Below are 13819 nucleotides of genomic sequence, written 5' to 3'. Positions count from 1 at the left end.
TTAAGTGCAAGCACTGCTTGCCACATACATAGCACAATTTACCTCTTTTAATATATAACTATTTGCACTGACCACTGCAATAAAAAAAATTCACTGTTACCCAAAGTAACTTATTGAAAGGGCAATTAAGGTCAAAGTGTACAGCAACCACGCACTACCAGTTTCCCTGCAGCGCATTATTCGCATGGCAGTCCAGAAGGCTTAAAATGTGCAATGCCTTGTTAGAACTTAGGAGGCAGTCCTTATGGATGGAATCCGCATGTCATTTCCCAATCACACATACAGCCCCATCGGATGCAGCAACTGTTACGGCACTCTGTAAAGAGGGTAAAATGCTTTTTCATTTCATTACCATGACACAGGTCTACTTGACTTGCATGTTCATGAGAAGAAGCCCTGGCGTAGGACAGGAAGAAGTGCCAAAATAATAAATCATATGGTTGAGATCTTAAGAACCATGTCATCTCTACTTAGTCTGGTGAAAAGAATGATTGTGAGCTACAGGACTGCACACGCAACTGGCATGGCTACCAATTACCAACTTATCATTCCAGCTTCAGTACATTTCCCAGTATAGTAGCACACTTCCAAACACATGAGCATCCCATTAAAATCACTTTATTCCAAAGAAACAAAAAACAGTTCACAGTCTGTGAATGCAATGCTCTTCTTAAATTTCAGCAATGAATATATTTAAATAGAAAAAGTAAAGAAAAAATACACTAATCCTAATATACAGATATGCCCGTTTACCTCACAATACATGTTACCATACCACTGATCTCACCCCTGCAGTTATAAAAAAATTTCAAGCAGTCAGTGATGGATGGTCAATACACAATCCTTGTCTTCATACCACAAAATTAAGTTAACATCTGAACGCACCACTTTCAGCAATCTTTGTTCTCTTTAACACCATATCAAAATTAACAGTGATAATTTAAACACAGAATTTAACTGACATAAAAGAATCAAAATACACTGTCGCCCTGTGACAAAGTAATAGCAGCAGCAAAAGTTTAAAACTACATTACATTAACATAACTTTGATGTTTTAACTAAAAAAAAAGATTAAACAAGCAGAAAAGTCATTCTAACCCTGTGAGATAATTATCAATTTAAACATATTCTGAAGGAATACGCATCTGTAAAACCCTTACACCTAATGTCCTTGTTATACAAGCCATTACTATTAACCTTCAACATGCTTGTCAATATTAGTAACTGCAAACACCAACTGCAAGGGAAGGGAGTCTATTGTACTAACACGTCTGTTCTGTTTTATACACTATACACTCTACAGAATCCTACAGAGAAATGAGTGGGAGGCCTAACTAAGTGTATTTTTTGGTAGGCAGCAGGCTTTCATGATTCCAGGACTGTATGTTGTTGCTTTGGAGTCTGTACAGATGATGGATGGCATTGACGAAGACAGGAGGAACATAGCCTGCCAATGTAACAAAATCTGTGTGGGATTTGATTTGCCGCAGTACTTCTCATTGTAGAGCAGCTACACCCACTGGGGGCCTGTGTGTGCAGCGTACAAGGTTCACTTCTGCACGCTGATCTTTCCTTTTGTCCTTTCCCCCTTAGTGGTGGCAGAAACACTGTAGTAAATCACACAAACCCAACTTGTCCCGGACTGGCTTGGTGTCACCCTGCCCCCAGAATCAGACAGATTGGCACGGTACAGTCCGGCACTCATCCACAGAGAGTCAGAGCTCCCCTTCTGGTGTTGGGGAGTGGATGCAGGAAACAGGAAGTTAAGACAGAAGGGGAAATGGTGGTGTCAGTCTCTCACATGTCCCAACCCCTCAGGCAAGCACTAGTGGTACTGAAGGATGATGGGAACTAGAGCAAAAAGACAGGAGAAAAGGAGATTATGTCAAAGTGACCATGGTACTGAAAATCAGGTGTTCACATCTACACACTTCACTGTGCATATATACAGTATATTCAAGGGAAAATGACCTGAAAAGAGAATGACTGCTGAGTATGTTGATAATATGTGTAGTTAATGAGACAGTGTACTTGTTACACATGTGCTGTCCATGTGGAACTCACTGATAATGATGAGCAAGAGAATGACCACTACCAGTGCAATTATGGCTTTCATCTGTGGGAATAAAAACAGGAAGTTACTGTATTTAAACTCATTCCTTGCACATGCATTTCAGCAGACTCCATCCCAGTCACAAAAGACAAATCCCAAGACAAAACAATATACTAGAATTTTGAGCTATTTCAAGCGGAGGAAAAAAGACTGTTCAAAGGTGCACTGGAATATTAGGAGATGCTGGAGAAATGATGCTGCAACATCCTCACCTTCATGTCCCTCCACCACATCCTCCTGTGCAGATGTTTGGCTCGACTGCTAAAAGCCGAAGCATTGTCTGACAGGCTCTCTAAATGTAGGAGAACACAAACAAACATGACCAAACACAGATGATAACAGCTGTCAAGAAGCATGTGGAAAGACTTTACTATTTGCTGTGCTTATTACAAAACAAGGGTGACATCACTTGGAGTATCTTTGTTTCCTAGAGACTGTACTGGTGTTTGGACTGAGGACAGGGGTGTCTGTCTTGCATGAGCAGAAATCTCATCTTGCGGCCATCGCGCTCCTGGATATGGACTACATGTCTTAATTTGTTACTTGAATGTATCTGCTCAAATCATATTTGCCTGACAGGAGTCATGTAATAAATACTTTAAATCCAAATATAAATCTAAATTGTAAATATTCAAATTTTTCGATGACAGCTCCAACTGCAGGTCAAATTCTACCTGCAAATCCTGCACAGAGAGAGACAGGAAGGACAGAAGGTATGGATCAATCAGTGGTAGAAGCAGAAGCTGCTCAAGCCATGCCACAGCTGTAATGCTTTTGGCTCTGTGTTACAGCTCATCTGACCCAATGCAACATTCACAGGTCTCTTAAAAACAACTTGTGCAATCCGGGACAACCCTTCAACACAATGGGTCATCTGTGCCTGCATCACCTGCTGTCCCATGGTCGAACCCTAAGTCGCACACCATTAGCTTACAGCACATATCGAAGGAAAATGTGCAACAGCGTCTCACAGGTGTTGCCGTTCAGAGTGAACATGCTCTTTTTGACAAGCTGTTTCACAATATTTATTCAAAAAGACCAACCCTTAGGCTACTGCCAGAGATCGGTATCACAAAATTCTATCCGATTTGTCAAAAGCATTTGGCTGAGTAGAATATAAGATTTTGCAATCTATGACATTTGTGCAGACATGTTAATATTCCAAATATAAGAGACAATTTGAACGTTTTAGGGGCTTCAGCAATTTATATGTCGCAATAACACAGCACCTACAACGCCCACTTATCATAGGACAGGGAGAAAGGCAGGGGCTTTCAACCCAATATCCATTTTCCCCTCACTGCCCTACACCAGTATATACATGGCCATCAGAACTGGTCTAAGACTAAGTTCCACTTGCAGAGCTTGATCATACTTTCAGACTTGCGGAATCTGAATAATCATCGTTCATGTCTGAGGAGAGCCAAGGTACCACTTAGTTGTAGAAGCACATAAATTCATCCAGTGGCATCACCAGGAAATGATGTCCTCATCCAATCACATATAGCCTGAGATCATCCTGCAGCCCATCCTCTTTCAAAATATTCCGGTATGCATTTCTTACCTGATTTGTCCTGCAGTTCATCCAAGCGCTCCCCCCGCTCGATGACTTTGGAGATGTTCTCCTGCATGACATCAATCACTTCATCCACCTGATTCTGCACTCTAACAGGGTCAGTGTAGGAAAATTGAGATATGGGTGTTAGAAGACCTTCACAGTCAACAGTGAAGCAAAGCACAAATAAATACTTTCCTAACAACATTTAAAAAAACCTATTGATACAGCAGCATAAAAGGTGATTTGTGACTATAAGACCTGTAGCAGGATCCATGAATGTTGATGTAAACAAGCATCTGCTTTTCCACTCTACATTTCTTCAGAGTTTTAGGGAAGACAGAAGAGGACCCAAAAGCTGCCAGTCACCTTAGCAGGGAGCTGTCAGATTTGTTGTGCTTTACACTGCCAATGGGAGCAGTCCCAAACTGTGACTGCTTCGCTGCCTAGCCAGTCCTGGGGAGGCACATCCCAGCAGGCCTGTCCCCAAACTCAAACATATGTTGTACCTTAACTTATCACATTATCTCAAAATAAAACTCTGTTTAACAAACCTGGGAAAACCATAATATAAACAAGGCAAAAGTTGTATTTTGAGACTATCTGCACTTCCTTCGTTTTACAGTGCTAAACATTCAAATTTCGCTTATTTTTGTGGATTCAACATCATAAAGAAAAACAAACTGAATGACGAGACTGGTATTTTCATGCAGGAGAAAAAGTACCATATTAGAAAAACTGCAGAAGAAAAGCAAGTCAGAACTTATAAAGCAAGCAGTCATCTAGAGCCAGAAAAGTTGTAAGTTCACAATGTTCCCTTTCACTGCTGTTCATCTCATGCATACTTCTATTCCGGATATCTTTTGAATCTTTTTCCATTGTCTTTGAAAAACAAGTCTCTCCCTGTGAGCACATTGTACAGTGAACTGGAAAAGGCAACAAAGTGAGGATCACTTGAGGAGAATTTTGTGGATTTTAAGCTATTTCCTTGCTGAATCATTTTCTGTTAAGGCTGAGATTTAAAAGTCAGATGAGAATTTTTATCAGCTTTTTTCCTGGATTTCAGTTTAGTCCCCTTCCAGCAAGGGGACAGGAAATCATGCCCAGATCTTTCTTGCACTGACCTGGATTTTTTACATTCCAAAAAAAAAAATGTAGCACTGCACATACATAACAGCCTTCTTGTAAAAATATTACCATGAAATAAAAGGATGGTGAATTGGATTGTAATTGATGGAGGAACACAGGTTGATGTTCAGCAAGAAATCAATGTGTGGAACAATAGTAGTTGCTTGTTCAGCATCAGACAGCAGACAGGGTAAATGCCACTCTAATACTGACAGACTAGCTCTGTTCCTGCCAATAAGCATGACTGTTTCCCAAAGATGAGTCCTTGGCTCTGTCACCCAGGGATTCTCGTCAGACTTATATTATTTCCGGTAAAAAAAGCTTAGTCATATGTCACCAATGACAGCAGAAACATGCAGTTTCTGTGCAATGCAGGCATAGACATTTAAACTTACTGTCTGATTTTGTCATTTTTAGGTCCAAATTTGGGTGCAGTTGGTCCTCTCCTGAAAGAGATTGTAAGTATTTGCTTGTTAAAGAGCAAACACAGATTTTTCTGACAGCTGTGATTCATTTTCAAAACACGTACAAATGCAAACTCACAGAAAAAAGTCCTCCTCTTCATCTGAGTCCTCCTCAAGCAAGTTCCTCTGCAGAACAGGTGTGTGCAGGTAAGACAGTGAAGGCCTGTTATTTTATTAGTAACACTGATGCCAGCAAGATGTTTTACTATATGTCCACGAATAATGTACAATAGCATCATAATGTAACATAATACAGTAACATAATAGGAACACAAGTTTAGCGATCAGTCCCTTTATTACTAAATAATTACTGAGCATTATTTCTGACAAAGTGATTTAAAAGAAAAGTGCTTCTACATTGTTTCCCTTTTAATCCCTCCAACCTGTGTGTGTTTTTAGACATTGCCTATTACATTTTAAAGTGCTGAACATCACCCAATTAGAATGTACTTAGAGTGGAATAAGTAATATTAATCTCTTCCACTATGAACAGTTTATGCTTTATCCAAACAGAAGAGACTGCATACTGTACTGTGTGTCATGTATGTTGTTAATGCATGACCATTTTCCCTCAAGTCACTGAGACCGAGAAATCCTCAGTTTAAAAGAGACAGACATACTGAGTCACTGGGAAACTTCTGGACAATTTGGATACCAATTCCCACAATTTGGGCATTGAAAACAGTACTGTTGTTTACCGTTTACTATAGTATTCCTGAAAATATATGACAGAGTAACAAACCAGAGGTAGTTTTAAACATAAATCTTTCCAGTTGCCCTGATATTTTTTCTTCAATCATCCATAAAAGGAGTCTCAAAACATTTGCAATCAAAGTAACTCATCTCTATGAGACAACACAGCCAACAGCCTTTTGCTGAAAGGAGCTGACAAACAACTACTAGCTCTGTTCCAGCACAGTCCTATCACAATCAAAGCAATCATTAAGCTCTTCTAATCAGCACTTCTGTTTACAGCATTCATCATACACTGGATCACCCTGCTGTCCTTTTATTTCCTTAGGGCAAACATGTCATTCTGTGGCCTTTTGCCCTGGGAATGTAAGAATGAAAAGCTGTGGGGAGAGCTGGTTGCTGTTGTCAGGGAGAAGGTAATGCACTGGTTATGTAAGCACCTGTGTGCTCTTCCCTTTGATCACAGCACAACAACACGGTTTACTTGTGTGGTCATGGAAGGAGGTGGCTGGTCTCCAACCCAAGAACCTGAAGTAACTAAAGAAAAACAAATCTTTTAAGTACTTTTATATAAACACATTCTCCTTCTTCTTTCTGAGCTTAGGCTTCAAGGTTCTCGTCTGTCTAAGTGGCATTGTCATTCTGGACACCCATGGATGCCACCCAAACAAATCCCTGCTCCGACTCGCCATTAGCCCCCACCCCACCATCCGGAGGTACCATCTCACCCTCTCGCTGCGCACAGATCCCGTCACCTCGTCGTCATTGAGATGCCGTTTGAATTTGGGAGGCATGGTTTCTGTGGGTTGCTCCTCTCTTTCTGGCTCCCTCTAAAGGTGGTAAGGTAAGTACATAGCTCAAATACAGAGGTGAGAATTTACAGACATATCACATAAACCTAAAGTTTCAAATTCCAGCACTGATGAATTATGATAATTCTATAACTGTCTGACCATTAATGAGTGAACACCTACAACTTATTACCACAAAAACAATTTTTTTTCGGTGAACCAAAGAATGAAGAACTCCATGTTTGAGCTTCATATTGGAAGGACAGAAATGAAAAATGTGGTAATGAGACCTCTAAGATAAAACACCAAATTATGTCTTTTCAGAGTCTGAATGGATTCAAGCCATGTCACCTTCATATTTATGTAAGAATTTAGCATCATTCTGTATGAGTTGCAAGTACTGTATAAAAAGGTTACCCAATCCTCTTTTACGGATACTGCAGGATTTAAGTTTTAAATAAACATTTATTCAGCACCTGAATGATACTAGAGATAAAAATAAAAACATTGAAAAGCTGGAGACACAGCTTGATTTTATACAGAAGATGAAGACAAATCAAACTCAGTGGTACAACAGTACTGTTTGTGGGCCTTAAAGTAGCTACTTATTCTGGTTATTGCTTTACTTCTCTACCGGCATCAAGGCAAGATTTTACAGATTATTAAGATATTTATTTAGTATTTCAAGAATCAAAAACTGTTCACAGTTATAAAACATAAAATAAGCTATTAATATACACTCCTTCGTATTGCGTGCAGACAAAAAAATGATGACTGTCCTGACAGAAAATGGCTGGGAAAAGTTGTTTTAATTAGAAAAGTACCATTTTTGCTGAATTAACTGTGAAATTTTCAAGCGCTTGTAGTATTAACAGAAATTAGTATTGATTAAGAATCTGAGTCGTTTTCACTCACTGAGAAAGACGCACAATGTCAATAAATGCTCTGGACTTTGTCAAGAAGCCATCTACTAAGGTACTGTGACAAAATCAAGAATGGCATTGAAGAATGCAATGAAACATTAAATCTAAGAAACAAATCAACGTGAGCATATTGTTTACATGCATTTCATTGGCACTAAAACTCACAGTCTTTTTCAGGCCATATTCTGAAGTGACAAAAGGCTTGTAGAACTATTTTTTTTTTTTTTTTTTACTTATACCTAAAAGGCAACATACTAAGAGCTAATAAGGTGAAGGATGTCAAAGTACTGCCTGCCAACATTTCCATTTAGCCGCAGATCTCAATTTATTGCACTGATCTGCTTTGACAGTTTCCTGCTTAGTCAAAAGCATACCTTGATGTAACATCACCTGGAAAACCTGCTACGTGGCAGGTCGCACATTTATCCAGGGAGTAGTAACATATTGACTTGTACGGTTTCACGGTTGGAACCAAGAGAACAACAAGCAGAGATTATATGTGAGAAATGCTGCATTTGTGTTCTGTTCCTGACTACTCCTACCTCATGTACCACACAGTCCTCTACTCCTCTGTGTCCACATGCACTCACCATTAAAAGCCCCCTACACCCAAGGCCTGCTAACACCCCCAAGACTACCTCTGAGTGACTAATACCATTGTATCCACTGTTCTGAACTGTGGCTTTCTGCTTCTCCTCCTGGCAGCTTGGCTGGAAAACGCCCTGTTTCCTGGCCAGGAGTGGCTCTGAATTTTCCAGTAAACAGGAGAGTGAGAGCGACTCGATACAGAGGTTTATCTGAGGCAACGACAGAGCAGAGAGAGAGAGAGACAGAGAGAGGGAGAAAATCCAGTCCACCTGTGGTACAATCATTCAACATATAGAGCAGATGTTAATACAGGTAGGAATGAATGTATTTTAAAAACATCCGGACTTCTCACCAGGCAACCAGATTAAGCATTGCATTACAAATGCATTTACAGTTGTGAGAAAGTCTGGAACCATCTGGATATCTGAATTACTCCTGAAATGGGATCTGATTTTCATCTAAGTTGTACCATTAATTTTTTTTTTTAATGGTAAAATTAAACAAGGTAGTTTTACATTTCTACTACCTACTGAACAAATGATTTAAACAATCAAGGTCATTGATTTAAAAAAAAAAAAAAACATATATGAAGCCTTATATTTACTAAAACATTAGAACCTCTTATTGGATATAACTTCAGCCAATCATTTTCTGCAGCTGCTGATCACACATACGGAGAAGTTTAGATGTATTTTGGTCCATTCCTCCATACAAAACTTTTAGTTTATATACTTTTTGTCAGCCTGCTTCAGATTACACATTTACATTTATTAATTTAGCTGAAGCATTCCTCCAGAGCAAACTTACAATTATTCACCCCTTTATACAGCTACATAATTTTTCTGGAGAAATTGAGGGTAAGTACTTTGCTTAAAGGCACTACAGCTAGAAGTGGATTTGAATCTACAACAGCTAGGTCCAAAGGCAGGAACTCTAACCACTATGCTACCAGTGGCCCATATACATAGTCACATTTATTCATTTCTCTGACACCTTTCTTAAAAGCAACTTACAATATCACAACACACACTCACTTGACCATTCTAAAATAAAGAATTTCTTCTGTTGGAGTTACTCTGTTGTTGAGTTACTCCTGTATTTTGATTTACTGCATGAACCTGCTTCTTTTGAGCTTTAGATCACAGATGGGTGCCCCAAAATTTTTCTGTAGAATTTCCTAATACAATCTGGAATTCTCTGTCCCACACTGAGTACAAGCCACCCAGGCCCTGAGACAGCAAAGCACCCACACACCATTATACTCCCTCCACCATACAGTCATAGCTCAGATGAGGTTTCCGTGTTGGTATGCAGTGTTTTGTTTTCTCCAAACAAAACACTGTACATTTATCACAAAAAAAAAAAAAAAACAAAAAACTTTTGTCTCATTTGTCTGGTGACTGATGGTGAAACTGGATCACTGTTCCAGTAGTGCTGTGGAACATCTGTCTTCAGCAAACTTGAGACAGGCAGGATTTTTTTTTTTTTTGGAAAGCAGGGGTTTCCTTTGAGGTAACTAACCATGAACACCACTTTTCTCTAATGTTTTTCTTATGCTAGATGCATGAACACAGACGTTATCAAAGTGCAAGAGATTTCCACAGAATATCAACTGCCACTAGTGTTTTTGTTATTTGTTTGAGGATAGCATGGCATGCCCTTGCACTGATTTCTGTAGGGTGCCCTCTTCTAGGGGGGGGGTAGCAACATTGCTGAATTTTGTCCATTTGGAAGCCATCTGCCTGACTGTGGATGGATGGAGGCCCAAGTCATGAAAAATCCTTTTGTTACTCTTTGCAGTCTTAGGAGTGTCACCAACCATCCTTCTGAAGTCCTATGAAATCTCATTTGATCAGGTCATATTGCACTTGAACAGAATTCTGTTATGACGGATGATTAACCAACACTGTATGGGAGGGCAGATCAATCCCCCTGATTGCAATAGTTGACTCCAGTTACCATCTTTGCAACATGTTGACATATACTTTTCCTATAAATGACCTTGATTGTTTAAACCATAGGGTAAATAAAACACACCAATGTAAAATGTTTCTTAAACAAGGCTGTCTATTATTATAATTTAGATGACTATCAGGTCATATTTTGGGAGTCTTTTATGCAGAAATCAAGACAATTTCAAATGGTTTGCAAAGTTTTTCCTCACAACTGTACTTTTAAAACAAATTTATTTGTACTAGAGAACCGGACAGATGTCAGATGCACAGCATTTCAGATTTAGACAGCCTTCCTAATTAGGGACCAGAACGTAATCTTAATTTCAGGGCCGTGCTTAAATTTATATTTTATCTTTAGATGAAGTCTCAAGTCCAGTTGTGCTAGATGGACTTTCACAATTATGATGGTAACCAAACTGCGATGTACAGATCACAGGCCCGATCACTGACAATTTGATGGGAGGTTCAGGGAAGGTGTACAACTGTTAAGCCATTTTACTGGAACACCGGGATATGTTACGGGTGTTAGTTACTCATGCAATAGCGGTGGAGAGACAGATGCTGAGACCAGGAGAACCTTGTGAGAATGAAGACTGTGGTTCTGGAATAAAAGATACCAAATGTGCAGTCTGTTTCTGCTTCACTAGACCTGTCCACTGAAAACTCTTCAAGCCTACAACAGTAAGCGCACATTTCACAATCAGCACATGTACGGAGCCTATTTCTTTCCCTTAATGCCAACCAAAACTGTGTCACAGATGTGACCTTATGTTGTCACACACAGGACACAGGGGTTTGCTTTATTTTTGTCACCTTGATCTTTCGCTAAAGTGTTACCAGCAGTTCAAGAAAGTAGCTCACTGTGGCCTAAAGCAGACTCTTCTATAATAAAGAAAGATGTTTCTAATATATATTTTTTTTAGAACCACACATCTCCAGATCTCTTCAGCATAAGACCAAGTAAAAAGCACATCCATCAATGCAGCAATTTAGATTATCAGGTGCCGATCAACAGCAAGCGATGGGGAGCAAGGTCACCCTGACTGAGTGGACCAGGGAGTGGTCTTCAAAACCCTCAGAGAGCCTGAACACTCTAGCGTTCGCCAAACTCGGGTCACGAACACACAACCTTATGCTGAACACCTCGCTAGTTCCTTCCTCTCATAACAGTATCTTTCTAAATAAATTATGGGTACCAATAATTCTGGGTCAGCCCTGGCCTGAGTGTCTTTGGAAAGTGCGCGCGCGCGAAACATCATCATGTTGTCCTGGCACGAGCGCGCGCGCGCGCGCACACACACACACAGGAGAAGAACGTGCTGGAGAAAAAAACCCACCTCAGGTGGAGACCAAACCGACGCCGGGTCGTGGCAGCCCGTCGTCGTTGTCTCAGTCAGGGCTTCGATGTAAAACACCTCGAGCCTGAAACACAAACAAAAACACTGAGTGGCACGAAAACTCCACACACACAGCCTCGTTCACAGGGGGACAGACCGCGTTGTTATACAATTTTATAATAAAAAAAAAAAAAAAAAAAACTGTGTTCCGTTCTGACGAGATGAGGATCATGATGAGAGAGGACGAGCCGAGCACACAGGAAACTGTTTCGTATCGCTGCGGAGCTCACTTCTATCCGCGACAAGGACGAGAAAACGGGTGCCAATAACCACTCACTTGGCCCGGAAAAATAAAAAATAAAAAAATAAACTGAACTGCGTGAGCGGGTTAGAACGTGGCTTCGCGGACTTTGACACACAGCGCTCCCACCGGACACGCACTCCGGACGACCCGCTACGTCCCCACGGCACGAGCCCGTCCACCACGATTTAGCCCATTCTTAAAAAGCAGAATCGGAGGCGGAGGAGCGACCACAAGCAAATCAATGTCATACGAGTGTAAGGCCGCTATGATAATGGCCATCATGATCATCATCTTACCTTCGCGATGCGTCCCGGGCCGAAAGCGTCGTTTCGTTCAATTTTTTTTTTTAACCAGAAAAACAGCGTTCGAGTCCCCGTTCCACACAGTTCCTTTAACCTTCTTTCCAGATGTGGCCAGTTCGTCCCGGGGGTTTTTACACGACTCCAGCCGCGACGGACGCTACGTTGTATCCGTGTTGAACTCTACCACCGCCTTAGAACTCTGCGCAGTTTTCGTACTTTACTACTCTTCCGTTCGTCTGTAACGCTGATTCCGTAGTAAACGTGTTGTCGCGCTGTAATGTTACGCTATTTCCGTACTTAACTCACCCGTCGCGTCGGAACTCCGCTCTCTTTCCGCAGTTAACTCTTCCATCACCTTGGTAACGAAACAGCTGCTGTCGCAAAAAATCGACGCAATTACGAACATATCGCTCCATGTGGAGGTCCATACCCTCCATATCTTAAATTCACCCATGACTGCCCTTTTTTTTTTTTTTTTAACGAAAGCTGTCCTCTATAGCATTTATATTGTGCACGACAAAATGTTTCAGTTCTTCTTTTATTTTAAATTCCATTATTAATCATGTTCACTGATCCGGTTGAATGCTTGGTTTCACACAGCGGGCCTACTGCAAATAACTAGTAGTGGGATGTATTGAGCCCACAGGTGATAATTCAGATTTGACGTTGCTCATTTTTAATGTTTAAAGCAACATTTTCAAGGTGATTAGGGTAGTTTTAAATTGGATTGGGTATATTTACATAATTTTTAGTGCAATAATTTTCTCATAATTACCTGTGTCCCTTTATGGTATTGTCATTTGCCACAGATTAATTTCCGGATGGAAAATGTAAAAATGCATCACTCCCAACACTATGCTTCTAACTAAAGTAATAGGCTGGTCTGGAAAATCAGAGAAAGCTAAAAGTAATTCTTTGTAAAATTGCATATGATGTGGGTTTTTAATCATGACTGGCTGTAGTTCAATGCTCAAAACCTATTTATTTTTAGGATAGAGGTGATAAATTCTGGACTCTGACTAGAATGATTGGTTACAGCTCCTTCAGTTTCTTGTTCCAGAATCTTCCTACTACTCCTACAACCAGAGGGATGGAGTGAGATAGAATAAAAGTAGTAATATATGGACAGCTGGTAGTATCAAGGTAAGAGTTACTGCCTTTAGACTGGAGGCCTCCTTTTAATGAAACAAGATGATATTCATTAAATGCTGACTCTCTCACTTTCACACACACACACACACACACACACACACAGGGCCAAGTTCTTATTCATCGTGCGTCATACTGTCTGTGTTACCAGGTGTTACATGCATTTTATTTTTCCCCAATTGCTAAAACTCCGGGTAGGCTCTGGTTCCCCGTGACCCCATATGGGACAAGTGGTTCAGAAAGTGTGTGTGTGTGTGTGTGTGTGTGCGTGCGTGCGTGCGTGCTAAAACTCCATGGGTCAGTATGAAATCCCTCATGTTGAAAGCATAAAAACTTGCAGTTGTAATTCAGAAAAGTCAAGGATAAGCTGCACACCATCTGACAGTAGCATGACACACTTTTCCCAGGACTTCACAGGTATATTAATTTCACGAGCATAGAATGAAGGTTCAAACAGTCTTGTGTTTCTGCAGAAGCAGCCAATTTGGAGGTTTATCAATATTTCGCAGTTTTCCAG

General features: G+C 40.4%; 1 protein-coding gene across 2 annotated transcripts; it reads right to left on the bottom strand.

Moving 5' to 3' along the window:
- Nucleotides 1–609: 609 nt before the first annotated feature.
- On the bottom strand, nucleotides 610–12420 carry LOC108923526 (vesicle-associated membrane protein 4-like). Of its 2 annotated transcripts, XM_018734318.2 has the most exons (10): nucleotides 12148–12420; nucleotides 11548–11632; nucleotides 8323–8464; nucleotides 6682–6783; nucleotides 5340–5386; nucleotides 5192–5242; nucleotides 3678–3778; nucleotides 2326–2405; nucleotides 2065–2116; nucleotides 610–1851 (listed from the first exon to the last, which is right to left on the bottom strand). In XM_018734318.2, exons 3-10 carry the CDS (start codon nucleotides 8323–8325, stop codon nucleotides 1826–1828), a joined length of 462 nt encoding a protein of 153 aa, XP_018589834.1. In that variant the 5' UTR covers nucleotides 8326–8464; nucleotides 11548–11632; nucleotides 12148–12420; the 3' UTR covers nucleotides 610–1825. The 2 variants fall into 2 exon arrangements, with proteins under 2 accessions (XP_018589834.1, XP_018589835.1); XM_018734319.2 differs by lacking the exon at nucleotides 8323–8464 and having other exon boundaries at nucleotides 1627–1851; nucleotides 12148–12418.
- Between the last annotated feature and the right edge of the window lie 1399 nt (nucleotides 12421–13819).

Source organism: Scleropages formosus, chromosome 9 (genome assembly GCF_900964775.1).
Source record: "Scleropages formosus chromosome 9, fSclFor1.1, whole genome shotgun sequence".
Lineage (NCBI taxonomy): Eukaryota > Metazoa > Chordata > Actinopteri > Osteoglossiformes > Osteoglossidae > Scleropages > Scleropages formosus.
The sequence above is the reverse complement of the archived record's forward strand: the minus strand, read 5'-3'. Positions and strand labels throughout refer to the sequence as shown.

What these genes read in the sequence shown, in the direction of transcription:
- LOC108923526 (XM_018734318.2), bottom strand. An exon ending in GATCTGTGCGCAGCGAGAGG is followed by an intron (nt 5,387 to 6,681) that starts GTGAGATGGTAC and finishes CCTGTTCTGCAG; the next exon opens with AGGAACTTGCTTGAGGAGGA. An exon ending in GAAGAGGAGGACTTTTTTCT is followed by an intron (nt 5,243 to 5,339) that starts GTGAGTTTGCAT and finishes AATCTCTTTCAG; the next exon opens with GAGAGGACCAACTGCACCCA.